The 20,675-nt window shown below is 39.1% G+C and overlaps 2 protein-coding genes across 2 annotated transcripts in view; one reads left to right on the top strand and one right to left on the bottom strand.

Moving 5' to 3' along the window:
* LOC134539063 (pre-mRNA-splicing factor ATP-dependent RNA helicase DHX16) overlaps window positions 1-12,534 on the top strand; it is a 27,279-nt gene extending 14,745 nt beyond the window's left edge. Inside the window, exons 9-15 of the mRNA XM_063380774.1 lie at window positions 1-46; window positions 798-938; window positions 2,511-2,729; window positions 3,661-3,791; window positions 5,275-5,599; window positions 8,365-8,541; window positions 10,943-12,534. The exon at window positions 1-46 is cut by the window's left edge and continues 241 nt beyond it. Of these exons, the coding sequence (XP_063236844.1) occupies window positions 1-46; window positions 798-938; window positions 2,511-2,729; window positions 3,661-3,791; window positions 5,275-5,599; window positions 8,365-8,541; window positions 10,943-11,077 (1,174 nt within the window). The 3' untranslated portion in view covers window positions 11,078-12,534. The remainder of the gene's footprint in view (window positions 47-797; window positions 939-2,510; window positions 2,730-3,660; window positions 3,792-5,274; window positions 5,600-8,364; window positions 8,542-10,942) is intronic.
* A 103-nt stretch (window positions 12,535-12,637) lies between these two features.
* LOC134539064 (vacuolar protein sorting-associated protein 37A) lies at window positions 12,638-20,624 on the bottom strand. Its single transcript, XM_063380775.1, has 7 exons — window positions 20,349-20,624; window positions 18,454-18,643; window positions 17,349-17,457; window positions 16,107-16,349; window positions 14,542-14,693; window positions 13,590-13,709; window positions 12,638-12,839 (listed from the first exon to the last, which is right to left on the bottom strand). Exons 1-7 carry the CDS (start codon window positions 20,435-20,437, stop codon window positions 12,765-12,767), a joined length of 978 nt encoding a protein of 325 aa, XP_063236845.1. The 5' UTR covers window positions 20,438-20,624; the 3' UTR covers window positions 12,638-12,764.
* Between the last annotated feature and the right edge of the window lie 51 nt (window positions 20,625-20,675).

The raw sequence follows: 20,675 nt of genomic DNA, 5'->3' as shown, positions 1-20,675 counted from the left end.
CATGCAGGCCAGGATCTTCACGCCCACGCCCCCCGGGGCCCGCAAGGTAGGCTGCTAGTGCTGCCCGTGTACTCCAACCTGCCCAGCGACATGCAGGCCAGGATCTTATCGCCCATGCCCCCCGGGGCCCGCAAGGTAGGCCGCTGGTCTCCAACCAAGCCAAGCGTTCTCCGGTACTTTCATTAACGATGAAGCAATCACTGTGTTGTACGAAGAGATGTGGACTGAAATAATTAGCGGATGCAACATTTGAGAAACAACTATAGTTTGATTGAAAACGAGTCGCGATAGTAACCAACGTCCACTCACCACCATGTTGATTATCAGACTCCTGTGCGCAGGTGCACCAACCTACTTCCTGGCCACTCCAGAGTGACCAACCACAATGCCCTGCAGGGCGGGAAGTTTAAAATGTTCAAAGTCTATACACTACACTAAGCATGCTCAAACTATATACGCAACAAGTCGGAACACACTGATTGAAGTAGTGATAGTTTTCAAAGATTAAATAAATTTTAGTGACCAAAAGTAAAATAAGTTATTCATTTTTGGTAAAAAAATTTATTGCAAAAAAGTATCTACCAACGTGAACATGAACAAATCACTTTATTCTCAGACTTACTCTCAATATGTAACTTTGGGGGAAAAAAAAACATTCCGACTAATAATTGTTTTAATGAACGCGAAAACAGAAACTGTAGAACAAAAATTTTATTTTCTAGTTTGATCCTTAATGGCTATCATAAAATTGAAGAAATAATCATTAGTATTGGTAATTCCGCTTGGTCTATTTTCAGGTTGTGCTGGCGACGAACATAGCTGAAACTTCGCTGACCATCGACAACATCATCTACGTCATCGACCCGGGCTTCTGCAAGCAGAACAACTTCAACTCCCGCACGGGCATGGAGTCGCTCATCGTCGTTCCCATTTCGAAGGTGGGTTGAAATCATGTCTCAGTGGGGGAGCTCTGGGTAGAAGCTGTCTGTCCGGGCACGTGCGAGCAGCATGATCGCAGTGTGTACACAGGCACATGCATAATTAGTAAGGGGCAAGATTGTATGGTGAATTGTGATAAAACTGAAATAACACCGAAACGCAAGTCTATACAACATTCAGCACTGAAATGTAACTAACAGCATGAAATCATTCTGCAATTTGTGTAAACAACGTGTGAATTAAAAATTTAATCTTTTATCATGGCAAATCCATTGAACGTAATTTATCTAGCATAAATTTTTGTACCAAAATGTATGACCTAAATAAAGTGGGGAAAAAATTATATTGTTTAATCTTATATCGCTTACATTAGTAACGTGTTTTTTTTTTTAATGTAAATAACTGCACATGTTTCAAGCGTACAAAAAACTTGCTAATTTATTTTTTTCTTCTTGGTTCTATACATACACGCTTGTTAATAATGATTTTACTGTATTACTGCATCAGGTGTCAAAAGTTGACAGTACATATTATAGGTAGGGACACCTGTATTTCGCGAATACATTTCGTGTCAAGGTATGTCACACAACACTATACCTGGCTTTTCCTTAGAGTGATGGCGAATCGTGTGCGTGCAGCAGTACGGTGACCACATTCCTCTTTGGCCCCGTCAAGTGCGGGGAAAACACCTCTCGCCGACCACAGCCAATGACTACAAGAAAGAAACTACGGTGTTTTTTGCGATGTACTACCTAGACACGAAATGTGTTCGTGAAATACAGGTGTCCCTAATTGTTAGGGATGTGCAAATCCTTCATTTTCAATTCGGTTCAAATCTGATTCGAATCCCTGGCAAAATTTGAGATATGAATCCGGTTCCGATTATTAAGCACAGAATAATAAAAAATATGCTGATTAATTTAAAAATAATGTGTATTCTCTTTTTTCTAATTGTAACTACTGGCAATTATTTATTACACTGAGATTGAAATGTTTATAATTATGTAAACTTAATTAATAATAAACACTTTAAAATATGAAAAGCAAAACATATTTGATTCTCCAACTCAATCGTAATAAACTGCACGCCACAGGAAAATCTCAGTTTTATAAACGTTTCAGCAAACAAAACCATTTTTTCTCCAATAAATAGCCAAGATGTTTTTTTTCTCTTGTGGGTATGTAATTGTATTTAGTTTATAGGTTGCTATACGATGAAATTCGTAATTATAGTTTAAGCTCTTGAAATTCTTTTAATGTCACTGTGTTAATTATTTAATTTACGTATCTTTCGTTATTGATACATCATATTATAAATACTTATGTGATAGTAGCCTAATTTTATTTTGCACTGCTAGTATTTTTGAGCCGTATTAAATTAATTTATAACATTTGTGAGTCTTCGTAATACTGTTCGAATCAAAGTACGTACAACGATTCCGGGTTCGGGTAATTGTGGATTCGAACCGCACCCGAAAGTATCGGGGTACTCGCACATCCCTACCAATTGCGGGGGGGAAACGGGAAATCCGTCCCGGCGCGGTGCAGTTTGTGAGAGCGTGTGTGCGCAGGCGTCTGCGAACCAGAGGGCGGGGCGCGCGGGCCGCGTGGCGGCGGGCAAGTGCTTCCGGCTGTACACGGCGTGGGCGTACCGCCACGAGCTGGAGGACAACATCGTGCCGGAGATCCAGCGCGTCAACCTGGGCAACGTGGTGCTCATGCTGAAGGCCCTGGGCATCAACGACCTGGTCAACTTCGACTTCCTGGACCCTCCGCCCCACGAGTCCCTGGTGCGTGGCCCGACCCCCCTCGTCGGCGACGGTTGGAGACCCGTGAATTTCGCGGGTTCAGTGACCTCCAGGATGGACTCCAACATCCTCTACACACTCGGGCAAATGCCACACCTGTTCATCGGCTGCTGACTTGTGAGTCGTCTCGACTGGGCGGGCCTGTGATTCGACACTTCAACGAGCGAGGGTTTCTCTTAATTGGCCCTCATCCCTCCAGATTAACAAGAGAACCAATGACAGAAGCAGCACTGAGGTGTAATTATTTGAATTTTTAGCATAACACGAAATGAACCCGCGAGATTCACGGGTCTCTGCTAGCGATGGTTGTCCCGGGTGTCGAAACTGGTTACCATCTGCGATCCGGTGATTTTACGTTCAGTTCCGGTATCGAAGCGAGTACCAAACTATTCTTCACGAATCTGGCAGCTGTTGGGGATCAGTGTTTTATGTTAGTGCAGACAAGCCTTACGCTCACACACACACTCTCTCTCTCTCTCTCTGGCTAGTTTATTTTTTAGATTTTTTTCCACTCCGTCTCGCCTGCCCAGCGACACGGACGCGTCTCGCTTGCCGGTGCCAACCGGGCGTGCTGCAAGAACGCACGATAACTGCACCTTAACATATCTTTGCACTACTGCTCAGCTATTTTGATTAAACAAGCTATACTTACTCGTTGAGTTATATTTATTAAAAACCAACATAGGTTAGTTATTTATGCACATATTGAATCACAATATATGTATTTTTAACCCAAAGTGAAAATCTTGTATGAGGGTCGGACTATATATTTTTAAACTAAACATTGGCATTAAATTTGCTACCTGTAGGCGGGTAGATATGGCAATGTATAAGATTCAGCGATTGCAGGAAGCCATCAGTTGCAAGTTCCGACCCCACTTTCAGGATGGGTTCTGCAACTGTTGCCCCCCAGGTGCTGGCGTTGGAGCAGCTGTACGCCCTGGGAGCGCTGAACCACAAGGGGGAGCTCACCAAGCTGGGCCGTCGCATGGCGGAGTTCCCCGTCGACCCCATGATGGGCAAGATGATCCTCGCCTCGGAGAAGTACGTACTTACATGTTGCCCGCCGTCCGGTTCCGCTCCAGAATCAAGCACCTGATTATGATTGACCTTCTGGATGTACACAGGTCGTCTTGGCTCCTAACTTCCGTTTTAAATTTTTTTTTTTCCGGACATACGTCATTGCTGGTGACTGTATGTCATTCATAGATAAACCAAAATAATGGACAGAAAAAAATGAATACGCAAACACACAGAAAACAAGCCAAAATCAGCCTATATCAAATATTAAATTTATGGACAGCACAGAGATTTCTGTGGAAAGAATTAGTCTGAACAATGTTTCTTCATCTGGCTCAGGTACCGGCTACAAAAAAATTACCAGTTGTCAATGCGGAGAATTCATGACGGCCTGACGATATGAGAGTTAATGGTCTGGAGATCAAGACGGTCTCAACTCTGGTACAAAATGTCATCAACTCTTTTCAAGAGTAACAACCTGGTGCTGATAACTATTGGGGATAGGAAAAATTCGCGGGTTCAATTCGCGATAGGCTAAAATACAAATATTTACACCTCAGTGCTGCGTCTGCTATATTGGCTCACAACTCACCTGGATGACTATGGGCCAATTAGAAACGCCCGACCAAAGCTTTATCAAATCACAGGCTGCTACGTTGTGACGTCTCACAATACGGCAGCCAATGGGTGGGTGGCATTTGACCGAGTGTACGTAGAACTATGGAGTTCATCCTGCAGGTCATTGAACCCGCAAATTTTTCCTATCCCTATAAATTAGTAATAAAAATCCATCCAGCCACTGGTAATGATGAATAAGCAATTGAACACTGTTTTGCCACACAGGCAGTACCTTAGCAATCACAGTAGATGATTTTTACTAAAACATCTTCCTCCAGATGTCCAACGTCGGCATATAACCAACCTCTGACATCCTGGTGTTCACAGGAGCACTGTAGAGCACACTGTAGTTCAGGCAATGATGTGGCAACATTGCTTGAACCATGTTTTAATGTTTTCCTAGGGTGAAGGGGGGGGGGGGGGATGGTTATATGTGCAATTTACGTTAAAACTGCGTTGTCACTGTTACTTATTTTGCAGGGAAACTCACAATAATTGAAGTGCTGTTTGAAGTGTATATGCTCTTATTGGAGCTTTCGGTGTATTCGCTTAAATTAGCTTTTTACAAATACATACCCCCTTTGAATTTATTTGTAGTTGTTTTCAGACAAATTGGTAGATGTCGACTTAATTTGGTGGCAATCACAATAATAATAATAATAATAATAATAATAATTTTACCACTGTAAAGCTTATTTTATGATGTCACTATCAGGAAATAAATTTTGCAGAAAATAACGTGTACAATTAACTTGTACCTTTCTCTTAGGAAGAAAATGCTGGGACTGTAGAATAGGTAATGGTGTTGATAAGCAGGAACCTCGTGACAGGGCTCTACTGTATATACATGTTAAGTCCATCAGTTGCCCAGGACGGTGATGCGTCGCAGGTACAAGTGCTCCGAGGAGATCCTCACGATTGCGGCCATGCTGTCGGTGAACAGCGCCATCTTCTACCGCCCGAAGGACAAGATCATCCACGCCGACACGGCGCGCAAGAACTTCTTCGTGCCGGGCGGGGACCACCTGACGCTGCTGAGCCTCTACGGCCAGTGGGCGGACACGGACTTCTCTACGCAGTGGTGCTACGAGAACTTCGTGCAGCACCGGTCGCTGCGGCGCGCGCGCGACGTTCGCGAGCAGCTGGCGGGGCTCATGCAGCGCGTCGAGATCGAGCTGGTGTCGAACCCCTCTGAGAGCGTCAACATCCGCAAGGTGCGCTGTTGTTCCCGCCGCCCCTCTCCCGCGGCGACTCGTTCAAATGAAATATGATGTCTCATTACACAGGTACAGGTGTATACTTTGGATGACGTCACACCAAGTGGATCCTCCAAATTTCCGATTAAAAATGGAAAAGGTTAAAAGGAAGGGAAGGTACACTGAGGGAGTGGGAAGCCCTCTCAGTTCCCCCTCCCATTCTTCCTTATCCTTTTTACCGCAACTTACACTAGATAGAACCTTTGAATATATATTAGACACCTGCGAGTACTCGAAATTCGAGTTTCGAGTCGAGTTTTTTAGTAATACTCGAACTCGAGCTCGTGGCTTTTCAACAACTCGAAATTCGAGCGAGCTTTTCTTGCACTGTACCTATAGAAAAAAAACTCTCATTATATCGGAATAAAAGTCTTACAACACTATTATCCTTTACTTTATAATGTAACATGATCGACCGTATACATGAACACATCATTTTTACGTACCCGGGATTTACGAATTTCCGTGATTAATTTTTTTTACTTCTATAATTTTCCGCATAGCATTAATGTATCACTTTCCTCCTTTATGCGGAAGTATTTCCCGCCTTATGCGGACACATTTCCCGCATTTTACTGTAAAAAGCATTTAAATTGTCCGGGGTCTCATCATTTACACCATTAAATGTGTGATATAAAGTCCCGTTTAACATTTTTATGAAAATTCCTGCCAGTAATGGCGCACGTAAATATAAATATGAAGAAAATACAAATGAACAACAACTTACGAAGAAATATGGATGATGTACCATAACTACAGTACAATTCCAATAGTTATCTTAAGATAATTACCATAAAAAGAACTAAAGATTCTTTGTAGATACCATAACAACTGCAGAAGCATGATAGTTACCACATTTGCACTATAGTTGCCGTAATAACCGAGATGTGTATTTACCGTGATGGTAATGTATTTATTTAGGACATATTAAAATTAAAGAACATTATTGAAAAGAAAAAGGATGTTAAATCTTGATATGTACGGTTGGCACATGTTGCTAAGAAATAATGTGATCTGAAAGAATGGTAGTACTACTACGAAAAGTGAAAAGGGTACTCGTGGATTTTTAGGTTATGGCAGTCTCTTTCGTTTTTCAGTAATATCGGTCGAAAATTAACAAGAGTATTGGAAGTTGGCAGAAATGCCGATTCAACTAAATATTGGCAAAATCGGCTTCTTCAGTACAGCTCTACATTTGATGACATGAGTAAACATATTTCAGACTACAGGACATTGAAAAAGACTTTCATTTCCATGTAGGTTTATTGTGCGTAAGTTTTTTTTGCAAGTGTAAATTGAATTAAGTAAAATGCTTCTATTTTTATTACTTTAAATTGATTAAACTTAATGACAAGTTACAGATATTTGACACTAATTTTGAGGTTAAACAATTTGGTAAATATGTAGAGTAACGGTATATGCGAAAAAAAAATGCTAAAAATCTGAAAATACTTTTATTCTATGCTCTTTCACTTCCTCTTTTCAAATCAACCGGCGGAGATAAGAAATTCCAAATACTTTAGGAATATCGAATTTTTTAATTTAGTAGGCTAACAATGATAATGGTTTCTTTTTTTATTTCCATATTTTTCTCAAAAGTTCTCACATTTTATTACTCCATCACAGTTAATTTATGTGCAATAAACTTAAAAAAAAAACTCGAACTCGACTCGATACTCGCGAGTATTTTAGCAAACTCGCTCGAGCTCGACTCGAAGTGAAAATCTTCTGCTCGCAGACGCCTAATATATATATATATATATATATATATATATTGTATAGAAGTCGCGAGCGGATGGGATTTACTCTACCGTTTTTTCCAGGAGCGTATGATGAGCAGCTTGGGAACTTCACCGCCGTAACGCCCTGTATCGTCTTAGGTTGTTATTTGCACATTAGAGCGCAGCACTGTCGCCCGCTGTCATTCCCCCGCACACCCCCCACCCCGACATTCACTGCAGCTCAAGGTCGTTCAGCGGGAGTTTGTGCATCACAAGAGGACAACGCGTGTTTGAGGGAGGGTGGGGAAGGGGTGTTTGAAGAGTTCGACACTTGTCCGCTAGGGACCACCGCAAGTCGATGCCCTAGAGATGGTGGCGATTGCGGCGGTGAATTAACCAACTACCTCAAACCGTATTAGAAATTTTAACCTGGGCTGGCAACTTCTATACAGTATATATATATTCAAAGTTCAAACACACGTAGTCTCTGCTTCTCACGAACCTCTCAGCTTGAACTAAAGATGATCATAGTGTCAAGGTTGTGTGGATATTCGCTGTTCTTTAAAGAAATTACGATAATCCCGCTTATTCGGATCTCGCTCATCCGAACATCGGTTAATCCATACGGGATTTCAAATTTACTGGTTTATTTTTGCGCTTACAAGCAATAAATTTTAATCACAAAGATGTTTTGTTAATCAATCAATTAGTAGGTAAAAAATTGACATCCAAGCATACAGTTGTATTAAAACTGCTGTAGGATACTTTGTATTTTTGAAGGAAAAAAAACTCAATGATTTTTATAGTTTTCCCCATCTAAACCTTGTATTACGTGCATTATTAGGCAAATTGCATTTAATCCGGACTTTCGGTGGTACGGATAGGGTCTGGTCCTATCTAGTTTGTATTAGCAGGACTATGTGTACTGTAAAACTAAATGAAAGGCAGTTATCAGGAAACTGAAACAAAACTAGGATTGTATGGGTTTGCGTGTGCTTGAAGGCCATCACAGCAGGGTACTTCTACCACGTGGCCCGACTGTCCAAGGACGGCCACTACCGCACGGTGAAGCACCAGCAGTCCGTCATGATCCACCCCAACAGCTGCCTGTTCGAGGACCTGCCCCGCTGGGTGCTGTACCACGAGCTCGTCTTCACCACCAAGGAGTTCATGCGACAGGTGCGCCAACTCATTCACCGTTCTGTTTCACCCTCTGCGTGCATGAGCGACTTTTACCAAGAGGTCCACAATTTTAGACAGTTTTTTTTTTTATGCTACAGTTGCAACTAAAATATCATTTGTTAGGAATTTTGAATTCAGGTCCATTATAAGAAACATTCTGTGCATATCGAGAATAAGTAGGTACTTCCAATAAAAATGTTGCCTTTGAAGAACAAGGATTTACGTTTTGTATGTGCAGCTTCACGTGAATGATAATCTTCGAGCCTTCCATCCATGAATAATTTAATAGTTTCCATTCTGATTTATTGGTATGACTCATAAATATTGCCAAAATAAGTGCAATTTAAACTTGATGTGCAATGCGACATTCTAGCTGCACCTTCTCTGCAAAAAAATGACTCACTTTTAGATGACCTCTGCAAATCTGAAATTCAGTGGCGTTACAGATTCAAATTTTGGGAAGATGGATAACATAAGGGTTAGTGGTGCACCGATGCGGATACCGATGAATCGTAATCGACGATTATGGGTACTTTCCGATTAATCGTAATCGCCGATTATCTTAACGATATCTTTGCCGATTATCTACGTCCCGGCGTAAATATTTTGTTACCCATTTTTGGACGAAATACGGTAATATTCGTATATATTAGAAAATTCATCTAACTCCGTCATATCACGATTACAGATATTTGGTTAAGTTTAATAAATCTCATTGCCTCGAACAATAAAAAATACATTTTTCCTACACGTTTATTTACGTTTCGTCTTTTCTTCTGTCTTTTGTTTAGTGGCCTTGTATATTACCTATAGCCAGAGACGTAAAATAGATGGCACGCAATCAAAATACCACAATAAGTTGCAGTGGATTCTATGACAATCGATCTTTTCAAGTCGTAGTAGCGTTTCAAAATCGTGGTCCCGATACCTTCTAGAGTTTATCACTGCGTTTTACCAGCTCGTTATGGGTGTCTTTGGTAACATTATCCGTTGTTGTGTTATTTGTATGTGACGTGACGTGAAAAGTGAAAAAGTATTTATAATTTTATATATTCAGTCAACATAAATAAAATCTCACGTGCTAGAATTGGTTTTGGGTCATTTTTATATAATTATAGTGAGATGGCGAAAAAAATGGGAGAAAAAAGTGAAGTGTGGAAACATTTTTCTATAAACTCAAGTGAAAATAATAAAGAAACATGTTTACATTGTTAAACGGTAATTTCTCGATGCAACCTTATGTGATAGTCGATAATAATGCTAGTTTTCTGCAACAAAAACTTATCCATTGTAAATTACAATTATTAGACTGTAGTTCAAGTTGTTTAGAATAACAAATATAAATAGAAGTTAATATAATTTACACTTTGCAATGACTTAATAGTGTATTTTATATATTTTTATACTGATATTATAACTGTATTCTCAATTTTACCTAATCTTATTAAATTCACATGGGAATAAAAATTTTTGTGTGCATTATTACACTTAAAAAAATGTGTTAATTATAATCGGTAACTGAATCGGTATCTGCCGATTATTGCTCTCATAATCGGTAATCGAATCGGTAATCGGTAAAGTCATATCGGTGCACCACTAATAAGGGTCTTAAATGGTGTAAAATATTTAACTTCCAGTAAAAGAGAGAGTCCATGATTATAAAGAAAAAAAATAGCCCACTAGAAAATGAAAAACTACTTCAGAAATTTCTGACGTCTTGAAAATTCATTACCAAAACTATGGTTTTATCTGATTTTTAAAACTAAATATCAAACAAATTTTATGCTCAGTAGAGTAGGTCTAAAATAAAAGTAAAATAATGCATTTTTACAAAAATAAATTGATTTGACGTCACAGTTGGATGCGGACTGGGATAGATGGTATTCATACCTCCAGATTTTTTATTTTTTATTATGGGTTGGGTTATAAATATGAGGGGGGGGGGGGGGGGGAATTGCTCCCATCACCCTTCCCATAGATCCACCATTGCAGAAAATCATGTTTTGAGCATAAAGTTTGGCGAATTATGTGCATATGACACACATATTGTTATTCATAAGATTGTTTTTGTATAAAAATTAATGTAAAGAAAGAGTTACGTCCCCTTCTGAAATGAAAAGTGGCTGGCTGAATGCGACTGTGGGCGGAGCGTGTACATTTCCACACATTTGAGTCCTTCCCAATGATTTATTTTGTTACAAATCAGTGGAATTTATTTCTATTAAAGTATGTAAGACTTATTTTGTTATAAATGGGTTCTTTTGATGCTTTTTGATCTTTTTCTACTTCATTTTACTTATTGAAGTGCATTCTGGTCAAAATCATTTCATTTACAATGTATCGAGTGAATTTTGTTTGATGTATTAGTTTTCCGACTCGGTTGGTTGTGATTGGCCAGGTGACGGAGATCGAGAGCAAGTGGCTGCTGGAGGTGGCCCCGCACTACTACAAGCCCCGGGAGCTGGAGGACGCCACCAACAAGAAGATGCCCAAGCAGGTGGGCAAGTCCCGGGCCGAGCTGGGCGCCTACTGAGGCCTGCCCCCCTCCCTCCCTCCCTCGCTCGCGAGCGTCGCGGCTCAGCTGCGAACCTTCGATGCTCTCTCTCTGCGGTCCGAAGATCTGGGCCGTCCCGTGCAAAAGCTCCGGGGTCCTGGAGTTGAAATGATTATGCATACTCTTCCACCGTAACCCAACTTTCTTTAATTGTGCGATTACTGTTTTTGTAACATTTTTATTTTGCAAGTGTGATTACTTGAATTCATTGTCATTCTCAGACATTTAGTACAAAAATTTTAAATACCATATATACTCGTGTATAGCGCGCCCTTTTTTCCCCTCAAGTAAAGGGAAAAAATAAGGATGCGCGCTATACACGGAAAAAAAAAGTTTGATGGGGGGGCGGGGAGGAGTGGAAGTCGTTAACTGCCGGGTGATGGGTGACGTTTCTGGCCAGCCCCCACACACACGCACAAGCAACAAGGCCTCTGTTTCACACACACACACACACACACACACACACACACACATGTGCGCAAGCTCGCACATCATGGTCTCTTGTTTATTTTTAGACCTCCCCCCCTTTACAGAAAGCCAGCTCAGAAGCTAGTAAAAAGAGAGAATGTTGTCACCAGTTCCCCCCCCCCCCCCCCCCCCCCCCGGCCACCTTCTTCACTTCCTCCATTCCTCGTCCCAGCAGCGACCAGTGAGTCATCTAGTTCTCCGCGCCAGCTTAGCAACGTAGCGCGGCACGCCTTCCTCCCTCCCTTCCTCCCTTCCACGTACCAGTTGTGACAATATAGCGCTTCATTATCTTCCGTTTACACAGCAGAGTTTATGTATTTTCCTGACGCATCACCACACATCAATTTAAATAATCAGGTACCACAAAATGTTAGTAAAATTTATTTATGGGAAAAAAAAATTTCAATTTTTTTTTTTCCTTTGGAATTAGTTGCAAAAATCGTGGTGCGCGCTATACACGAGTAAATACGGTAATTTTGTTTTCAAAAAGTTTGCATTTATACATTTACCAGGCATGTATATTAAATTCCATGCCTTAATGTTCACATATTGTTTTGGCCAGACAATTTTTGTATCTTAGTCTGTGGGATTTCTTTTTATCAAAACCAAATTCAAACACTGTGTAATCTCCCAGTTTTGGTTTACATTTTGAATGTAACCTCGGAACAAATGTATTTTTTGTCAAAAAAAAAAACATAAAAATATAAATGACCGATTTAAAGATGATTTTGTAAATAGTTATTTACTATGTAAAAATATTTTTTTTTATAAATAAATTTTTATAGATTTAATGTTTTAAAAAATTTCACACTGATACCATTTAACATTACAAAATCATGTTCAGTCCAGCCGGAAGATGAAACATGGTCGCAGCCAGTATACAGAATTGTGGTTGTTTAGGACAGGGTTGGTCAACCTTATAAATACTGTATGTACATAGTGAATAGTTTTTCCCAGGCAACAACTTTCTTTTTACTGTCACGAGAGAACTGCTAACCATTGTGACTAGGATTCGCTTCTAAGAAATTCACAGGAAAAGGGAAAATCACAGGCAAATGACAAATACAGTCATTACTGGATGTATATAATATATTTACAACAGTAGTTCTAGGAACAGGTGAGTTGGTGCGAAACTGCAGACGACAGCAAGTCAATCATGCCAGCTGCAAACACGTGAGACTCGCACCTCACTCTGCATTCAGTACCCGGCCCTTTGCAGCTCCTTCAGTTGGCTCGTCAGCTTCTCTTCTTTCGTTTTTCGCAGTTGGCTAAGCTGAAAGATGCAATCGTGATGTAAGTCCATGAACTGTAAATTTTTGGCTACATGAATAACAGACAATGCAAGGTTTCCCAATACTCTTACCCTAGAAAATATCCAACCAAACAGGATACGGGATGTTGTATGGCTTTCATTTTAGTGTGGTGAGAATCAAAATAACTAACGTATTAAAAAAAAATTTAAACAAAAAAACAACCAAAGAGTGTGAATGAGAAGCCATCAGTATATTCCTACTAATCAGTCCACCTTCCTTGCACGCATGCGGCAGTTCCGATTGTTCCGTTCAAACTGTCAGTTCGAGCTGATTGTGTATGGAGGCCCTTAGCAATGCCACCAGCACGGCATGATGGGGCCCTAACCTGCCTGCTGATTGTTTTTGACTTGATAACGTCTTATAAATCGATGAACGCCGGCTGCACGCACGAAAAATTGTCACATTCCGCCTGAGCCGAGCGTGCAAGAACCGGCCAACCACCGCGCGAGAAAATCTTCTATAATATCAAACAGGTTAAGGCAGGTTTTTTTTAACTAATTGTTCTTGATTATATTTAAACAAATTATTTAACTTAAATTTGCAAAAAAAAAAACTGTAAATAATATTTGAAAATTAAAAAGTATGCAATCTTTCATCAATGTTTTCTTATGATGTTATCACGTAAAATTATCGTCCGTGAACCAACTTTACAGACAAACCCCCCCCCCCCCCCTTTTTTTTTTCTTTTCCCAACCCTGGTTTGTACGCACCATTTTCTTCTCTATGTAGACGTTGACGAACTCGTCGACGTCGATGTTCGACGCGAGGAACCGCTCTGCCAGCCTGTCCGTCTCCTCATCGCACTCTGCCGCAGCGAGACGCAACAAGTCCTGGCGTCACAGACGACACGAACAATCTTGTAGTTTTTTTTTTTATCAGTTGGATAGCAACAAAACCTGTGTTAAAGGGTGAACTCGACTGCTGTACGTCCCAAGCCTGGGAAGACAAAGCGCGGAGTTCCGCAAGGCTCATCCTTAAGACGTCTGCTATTTCTCAGTCATTGCATAAAACGACATGCCATACAGTTTAAATTCATGTACCATTTCCCTTCTTATTTGCAAATGATACCAAGGTGATAATATACCTGGAAAGTCAGCAGAGGACATGAGATTGTCAGCACTAAGATTAGAGAGTTAAATTCATGGTTTGCAGCAAAAATTACATTTTTTAACCCTGAAAAAAAAAAAACACATTTCATGCAGTTTCTCATACAAAATGGAATGACTTCAGAGATAAATACTATCAATAAGGGTGATGAAATTAAAAGTATTCTCGGACACCATAATTCCTTGGGCTTTATTTAAATTATAATTATAAAATATAAATGTGAAAAATCATGTTAATCAACACACCACGAAACACAATGAAAATTTATAATTATAAAAACACAGCTACAGGCTTTTATAAATAAACATGATTAAATACCAAAATTAATTACCAGAACATTACTAATGATAGAATGTAATTACAAAACTAGATCAGTGTGACTTTGAACTTACTAGAACCTGATGATCCCTTCTGAATGACAAAAAATATATATTTATTCTTTTAACAAATACTAGTAAAAAAAATGGAGAGGGCAGGGTCTTGCAACGTTACGAAGGAGATGGCAGGTACAAGACTGACAACTCAAAGAATGAAAGAAAAAAAAAAAACACTCACCCTAATATTTTCTGGTGCATATTTCTCAGATATTCTTTGGTAATCCTGACTCAATGAATCGTAAGAGTTCTTCAGAGCACGCAAGGTCTCCATCTTGTCAGCGATGCTTTCCCTCAGCCTCTCCAGCTCCGGCCGTCGAGCAAGATTCCCTTCTGGAAGCAGAACAAGTTTCTGACTAACCATCACGAATGTTTCTTTACACCCCTTCTCTGAAATATCTTTAAAAAAATACTCATACATATTGTTAAAAGTACCTTTTTTTTTTTTTTGTTAAATTCTCTGTAGTTTTCATTTTTGGGAGTTTCATCGAAAATTGTCCAATAGGTAAGGACAAGATTATATGGTGAATTGCAATAATATCAAAATAACACCGACAAGCTAGTCAAAAAGAGCACAACACCAAAATGCAAGTTAGATCATGGAATTAACGTCACATTTAACGAAAACATAATTCCAATCATAAAAAAAAAAAAAATCTTTTAATTTTTGAAATTAAAGGAATGTCATTTCTGGGCAAAAAAAAATTGTACTAAAGTGGATGGATCAGAAAAATTAATTTAATATGATGTATATTGTACATCTCTAATTAAATCACTTTAAAAAAATAAATTTTCACAAACATATCTTTGTTGTTCTGAATATCTGTTTTTAAGACCAAATTATTACAGATTTTTTTAATCATATAAATACCACAGCATATTAATTTTGCTACTATTTTGGTGGTGTAATTATTACAAAACAGCTTTTATGAAAACAATAACACCAAACTCTTTATGTTTTAAAAATGAAATTGGATTACAAATAAAACCATAAAGTCTTGTCTATACCAATAGGAGTTTTCAATCCAAAAATTACAACAACCCCATACACATGTTTTGCTCTAACAAAAGTTCAGTTCAGAACGGCATTGTATAGTCGCAATATGATAACTTTGGATTCACCTCTAAAACGATGCGTTAACAAAAAAAAAAAAATTGGTGCATCCATAATGAAATGGTAGAACAGAGCAACTGGTATATTTATTTTCATATTTGGACACACGTGCCTCTGGAATACCACAAGGGCGCACACTTTGAGAACAATTGGTAGAGACCTGAAAAATTTGCGGGTTCATTTCGTGTTATGCTAAAATTCAAATAATTATACCTTAGTGCTGCTTCTGTCATTGGTCCGCTGTTAATCTGGAGGACAGAGGGCCAATTAGAGACCCCTCGCTCGTAGAAGCGTCGAATCGCAGACCACCCGGTCGAGACGACTCACAAGTCGGCAGCCAGTGAACAGTTGGCATTTGCCAGAGTGTGTAGAGGATATCGGAGTCTATCCTGGAGGTAGTTGAACCCGCGAATTTTTCCGGTCTCTAACAATTGGCTTTAACTTAATGAGTGTGGAGGATAAATGCGTGGTTTTACATGATAGAGGCACTCAGGAAGGTAGTGGTGATGGAAGGCAGTATAGAAGTATACCGACTGGGTGCTCGTGAACTTTGAGCTACGTCGCGGAGGGCAGGGAGAAGCGAAACACACGGGTGCAATGCGTGGGGGGGGAGAGGAGCACGGCTGACTCACTGGCGAGCTCCTCCGTGCCGGCCATCGTGCTCGCGACCTGGGCGTCGAGCGCGCTCGTCTGCGGCAGGCCGCGCAGGAAGGCCTCCCGGCGGTCCGCGCTGGCGTCCAGCGCCCTCAGCTCCTCCGTGCCCAGGTCCAGCAGCTCCGGGAAGAGGGCGGGTCCCCGGGGACCGGCCCCGCCGCCCGGGCCCCAGGGCGGCGCCGGCGCGGGTGAGCTCTGGTCGCTCGTCGCTCTGTCCGACCCTGTCGGAGTCCCACAACAGCTTACCTGCACTCCCGTTACACTACCTACATCACGTTCACGTTCCAAACCCAGCAATTTCATTTCTTCCAAGCATGTTTTCTTAATACAAATTATACTCTTCACGATCCTTAAGATTCTAAAATTTGAATCCAACTAGATTCGAATTTTATAAATATTATTTCTGTAAAGTTAATATAAAAAAAAAACTTTTTTTTCTTTCCAACCTTTATTACAATATGTTTTTCATTTGAGACTTTAAAATTCCTGACTTTCCCAGACCCATTCCTAACCTTCCCAAACATAAACATACTGTAAAAGCATTTTTTAAAAATTTACATTAAGGTAAAGTATTTAAAAAAAAAACTCTCTCTTACCACACAAAGGGAAATCAATAAACAGTATTGTCCGGACACAATTATTGATCTCAAGACAGATACGTGGAAAATGTTTCTACTGCATGCACAGTAAATGAGCCAGTGATGCTGAAGGATACAAATACAAACAGTACCCCATAGCTAGAGACAAGAATTTTAGGTGTTATTTTTAGTCCAATTTCATTTTTAAAACAGAGTATTTTAATGTTATTGTTTTTATAAAAGCTGTTTTGTAATACTTACTCCACCAAAATAGTAGCAAAATTAATATACTGCATTTTTACAATAATGTATACAGATATTACGAACAAAAAATAATAATTGAGATTTTATTTTTAAAACTAATTTAATTGGAGATGTACAATACAACCAATTAAAATATTTTTTTCTGATACATGCACTTTAGTACAATTTTTCGCCTGGAAATGATATTCCTTGAATTTCACTTATTTTATTATTTGAATTAAGTTTTCATTAAATGCTACTCAATTCCATGATATAATTTGCATTTTGGTGTTAATGCTGTTTTACGACATGCTTTTTAAGGGTGTTATTTCGGTTTTCGTCGCAACTCGCCACACAATCTTGTCCCCGAGATGGGACGAGCGGACAGAGCGCACTCACCCCGGTGGTTGACGCCGGCGGCCGCTTCGCTCGAGAGCGAGGGCGGGTTGCGGCTGAACTCGCCGATGATGGCCTGAACGACCCGGCCCAGGTCCGAGTGCACCGTGAACTGGAACACATCTCCGCTGCACTGCCCCGTGCTCACGAGCTGGCTAGCAAACATGCTGTACAACATTTCCTGTTATAAAATATTATTGGATGAACTACTGCCAATGGTGCGATTCGAATGGTAAAGTAACAACTTGCCCGAGACTCCCTAACACTGGTTCCTCTTTTTTTCTGTAATTTACAGATTTCGGATCCTTAAGAGCCGAGTTGTGTGTTTTTTTTTTTTTTTTTTTTAAATTTATTAACCTGTTCGGGAAATTCGGAACACATGGTCCTCGTTTGACATTAATCTACGGATGTCAGCTGTCATCTACGGAGAGAGAATGGAAAAAAAAATATTTTACAACAGGTATTTTACCCTACCACTGATATTAGTCACCAATCAAAATCGAAAATTCCAATTAAAAATTGTGACTCGTACTTCACTATCGCAACAGGCAAGTAACAATTATTTCATCGCACTGAAGTCAAGTGCAGGGTTGCAGAGCGGATGTACTTACAAGCAAAATGGTGCATGAGGGAAGGAAAACTTTTTTGTAACACTTGGATACTGCTAGGTAAGAGAGGGAAGAAAAGATGTGCACCGGAACCGGTACAAATCAATTCCGTTGTCTTTGTATATCTGCGTCACAATCACTTAACATCCAAATGCATTTTCTAAAAAAATATGTGCTTCTTATCTCTGCATCTCATCTCTGAAATAATGTAATATTTGTAATTCAGATTATCTGAAAAAATTTTTATCACTATTTGTTTTACTTCAAAGTTATATGTATGTGTATTTAAAACTGTGTACATGTAAAACTGTATGTATATGTATAACTGTAAATATGTAAATGACATGTTCCATAGCCTTGTGGTTTCTACCAAAAGAAAGCTCAATGGAATACAAATAAATAAATAAATAAATAACATGCCAACTTGTGAAAACTAAAGATCCGTCAGCTGCGACACTGGAACTGGACTCAGGGGCGTGTCTCCGGTCTCGCCCACTCACGTTCAGCAGTCCGGGAGCCGACGTGATCTCCCCCTGGTCGCTGACCCAGGGGTGCACCACGGGCGGCGTGATCTTGAGGACGGGCTTCTCCAGGGGGAAGTCCGGGCCCAGGGTCACCAGGACGGCCATGGGAGCCCCAGCCGCCGTGAACTCCACCTGGTACTCTGCGTCTTCCTGCAGCTCCGTCACACTGTCACCAGGTTGTTCGTTTGGTATCGCTACAGGCACTCAACTAGGATGGATAGTTTCTTACTAATGTTATTTATTCATTTATTTTCTTAGCACCCAATAGACTCAGTTGATGAGCAGTGGCTCTCTGAATATAGCGCTTCTCAACATGGTTACAAAATTTATGAAATACATGTAGGTTATGATTACATACACTATTTATAATATATGTACAATATATACATTAGCTGGCATTACTTAAAGTTATATTACAAATTTCTAATAATGGATATTATGTTAAACAATTAAAATAAGTATTAATGAGCAGAGTTTGTTGAACATTAGATCAATTAGATCAATCTGTCTATTTATAGTCCTATTCACATTAATCACCGTAGTTCACATCATAGTTAAAATTCACTCACTTGCATTATTTTATACACTATGAACTAACTATACAAACAAAATTAACATAAAATTCTGAAAATGATTTTTTTGAGCTCCTATTAAGTAAGATGATTCTGTACAACAGCATTTAAACAGTTAAAGTAGTTTACCAAATTTAACAGTTGGTTCGGTACGATAAGCTGTTATTAAATTTCAGTAAAATTCTATGAATGGTTGGTAAACATTGGTTGGCTACATTTAAAACACTGTTAAATTGTGTGAATGATTGGTTGGGTTGATTTAACATTTGATATAATGTAAAATAGTCTAAAATGTAGGTTAGCTACATTAAAAAATACTGTGAATTCGTGTGAATGCATGGTTAGATCAGTGAAAATTATAATGAGTATCCCCAAAAATCTTGTCAAAGCTATAACTATAGACATAGTGCTGATTAAGTAAAAACTACTTAAACAAGCTTTGAGTTTATTAACAGACAGCCAACATAGGCATATTAGTAGATTTTGAATTTTATGACTTATTGATATTGCAGTGAAATCCATACCTGTTACTTTTTCACCGATATCAAAATTGCACGGGTATACCTGCGACCAGTTTCTACACGTATCAGTGAAATTCAGTGAAATTGATTACCTACAGTAATACGACCACTAGCTTTTAGTGTCCACATAATCGTTGAATTAAGTTTCTGACGTTTTCAGTCTTAGTACAATCATTTTTTTATGTATATATTTTGAAGTAAAACTGTATGTGGAGTATACGAATTGCATACTTGTAATAATTACAGTAAAAAAAAAAATCACCGTTCACCGAATGAAAGCCTAGCAGAATATCACGGAAGATAATGAATTCTCATAAATGTTTTAAAATTAATATGTGTTCGCTATATTATTGAACTGAAAGGACAGGGATATAAATATGGAATCAATATTATTAAAAAAAAATTAAAATAATAATTATGTAGTATTTTTCAATTTTAACTCGAAATAAACTCAAAACAAAATGAAAGGTTTCTGTGAAAAACATTGCATGTATTTAATTTCATCATTCACCAAGAGGCAGTGATTTCACTTATCCCCTTTATTTCACCATTTTTCGGTGCGAGGAAGCAGTTTACGATTACGAGCATTACTAGAGAGAGATTTCACCGTTCACCGTTTAATTTCACAGGAACCAAAATTTCACTGGAACCGATTTCACTGATACTCAAAAGTAACAGGTAAGCCCACCACTACTTAACCACAAACTAATAAGTGGTAACTTAAAAAAATTGAGAAACAAAATTGTAAAAGAAAACAGTTCAGTGTAAAACTACATACTTGTCATTAAAAATTTTTAATGTATCGATCTGACGTTTCCGGTTAGCAGCAACATTTTCCGTGTCGGATCTAAAAATTCGGGGGAACATTTAGAACCCTAAAATGTTTCTCTCTGTAGGAACAAATTACATAATTTTTTAAGAACATAAACAGAAACTTGTTCGATTTCATACACACTTCGCAAGCAAAACCCTGAGAACTATTAAAAACTAAAATAATTTGTTTTGTATTTTCACTTTAACTCAGCTGTGCCCAATTAAGAAAACATAAACATATGCCCAAATCAAAGAACAAAACTTTCCACTATTTTCAAAGAGCACTGACGAG

The sequence above is a fragment of the Bacillus rossius genome, chromosome 14 (assembly GCF_032445375.1).
Source record: "Bacillus rossius redtenbacheri isolate Brsri chromosome 14, Brsri_v3, whole genome shotgun sequence".
Classification (NCBI taxonomy): domain Eukaryota; kingdom Metazoa; phylum Arthropoda; class Insecta; order Phasmatodea; family Bacillidae; genus Bacillus; species Bacillus rossius.
This window is presented reverse-complemented; position numbering and strand designations above follow the sequence as displayed.